We start from the raw sequence: 2500 nt of genomic DNA on the forward strand, positions 1-2500 counted from the left end.
TGTATATTGGTAACGTCGAAAGTTTTCCGAGACGGAAGTGAACACAATGAATCTTATGTGGTTCTACAACTTCAGCACATGTACTCTGAGAATATGGCGACTACAGGAGAATATAATTAAGGGAAGAAAAATGGCAAAATAGAAGAGGAAAAGGGGGAAAAGAAGAAACATAATTATATCTGAGCTACCAATAATTCTAAAGGAAAGGGGATCCAGCTGAGGGGACTACGGGCTACAAAAAACATTCCCCTCAGCTGAATGAAGTTTTTATGGACAGTGTTCAAGAAAAACAAATTAGGAAATATTTTCCAATATAATTTTTAATTATATTAAAATAATGATAAGAGAGAGAGAGAGGGAGAGAGAGAGGGAGAGAGAGAGAGAGAGAGAGAGAGAGAGAGAGAGAGAGAGAGAGAGAGAGAGAGAGAGAGAGAGAGAGAGAGAGAGAGAGAGAGAGAGAGAGAGAGAGAGAGAGAGAGAAGTATTTTAAATTTTAGTCATTCTAATATCAACAGCATTTTTAAAATGCTTAAAATAGGTTTGATAAAAAACTTACAAACACTTTTATCATAGATTAAAATTGTCACAATAACGATGATGTGTGATCTTACCTAAAGTTAGATCCCTGAGCATCTAATAACAAATCACTAACAAAAGTAATGGGTTCCAATATCATATCTGGCTACAGTATAGTTACAGTATACAGTTACAGCTGGATATTGGTCTCTCCTTCCACTTCCTCTCCTCCCTATCCCTGTTTCTATGACATATTGGAAGCACACACATTTGACAAAAGGTGTTGCGAAAACATTGGCTCGTACTCATAAACAAGGGCTACTTTTACTCAGATCTTATATGCTGGTTATACTCCTTCACTGTATAACCATGCGGCTCCTTTCAACGCAGTCTCTATTATTTTGCATAGGTTTTGATTTTAGTATTTCTCATAAAACCTAATAACATAAAAGGGTCTCATAGCCAAATGGTTGGGCAAATATTTCTTACTATTATTTTTTAATTAACTATCAACTTTATAATTACAGTTTAGATACATAAAAACATTGAAACATGTCTCCAAATGATGAAAACATTTGTAATTTGAAACCTTATATTTTGGCTTTGTTTCTGCAATAGAAAGGTCCATTGTAATTCGTATTCAATCAATATTCAACACAAACTACTTGCCTGATTTTAGATGATGAGACAAAACTCAAAACTCCCAAAAACATTATTAAAATCAAAGAATAAGTTTAATGTAAAGAATATCTAACCGCAAGAAATTCTGGCTCACCAAAAATATCAAGAACAAACACATCAACATTGGCTAACCAATCCTTCTTACATGCAATAAATGCCACATTCTATTTTAAAGCAAGGATTCAGACAATATAAGTATCAACTTATTCACAAGTAAATGCCAATAATTGAGCTTATGACTACTGACTAAGGTCTTCATCGAAGATAAACATGAAGCAGCATTGATCCTTTAAATCAATGGAATAAATAGTCGAGATGTGATACTTTATTATCACATGTTTACTTGTCTGTAAACAATAACAACAACAACAAAAAGAAGCAATATGACACACAGGAAGCCAGTGTTGAACAAACTGATTTTGGTCCACATAAATTCTTTTAACAAACTCTAAAAAATTAGGCAATAAATATTCTGCATAAATTTCATGTCACTCTTAACACAGCTTGGTGTATTCACTCTCACTGATCCTATATAAAGACTTGGACTGATCACAGTTGCATATCAGTCTATTCAGATCCAGAGGATGGTGGAGAATCATGCGGATGTTGTGATCAATGTCGCAGGCATGCTCTGACTGGAACAGCTCTTTAAGCCATCTTGCTCTTTTCCAGGTCTTCATTGGCCTCACCAAGACAGTACAGAGTGCCTGCAGGATCAAATTCTCGTCAATGACCCCTATGCCACTTTCGTAAATGGCAATGATGTCCCTCCCAGCCTTGATGGAGGAAATCATCTTGGCCATTGCGAATGTCTGCAGGCTATCCAGCATGTACATTTGTGACAAGAAAACTAGCTCAATATATGTTTTGATGTCACCCCTGTCCAGGACCTCACAACGGCACCCATAGAGAAAGTGTATTAGAATCTCATACGAGGCTTTGCTTTTGTCAGACAGTGTGATGCAAGAGGTGGTCCCCTCAACAAAGGAGCCCATGAGCATGTTTCGCAGGACCTCATTCTTCTCTGCCAGAAGTTCCCGGCTGGCAGCCACTGTACTGCCATCCTCCAGCTTGAACGTCACATCCCGGACGCTCTCTTTTGCCCACTTGCACTTGTCTTGTAGGTCAGTGTGTGATGACTCCATGCCACTGGGGGTCATTCCTCCTGGCTCCTCCTTTTGGGGGGTTTCATGGGGAGTCACAGTGCTCTTCTGCTGCAATTTGAAGTGCTGCGCAACCTCCTCTGCTGTGTGGTTGCCCCTTTGTAAGCACACTAAGCACTTAACAAGGCTCACCTGCTTGT

At 38.4% G+C, this 2500-nt stretch overlaps 1 protein-coding gene across 1 annotated transcript in view; it reads right to left on the reverse strand.

The window, feature by feature from the left end:
• Nucleotides 1-407: 407 nt before the first annotated feature.
• The window catches only part of LOC125047831, a 9617-nt gene continuing 7524 nt past the window's right edge, over nt 408-2500 (reverse strand). Inside the window, exon 4 of the mRNA XM_047646338.1 lies at nt 408-2500. This exon is cut by the window's right edge and continues 4 nt beyond it. Within this exon, the coding sequence (XP_047502294.1) occupies nt 1692-2500 (809 nt within the window). The 3' untranslated portion in view covers nt 408-1691.

Source organism: Penaeus chinensis, chromosome 42, assembly GCF_019202785.1.
Source record: "Penaeus chinensis breed Huanghai No. 1 chromosome 42, ASM1920278v2, whole genome shotgun sequence".
Taxonomy (NCBI): domain Eukaryota; kingdom Metazoa; phylum Arthropoda; class Malacostraca; order Decapoda; family Penaeidae; genus Penaeus; species Penaeus chinensis.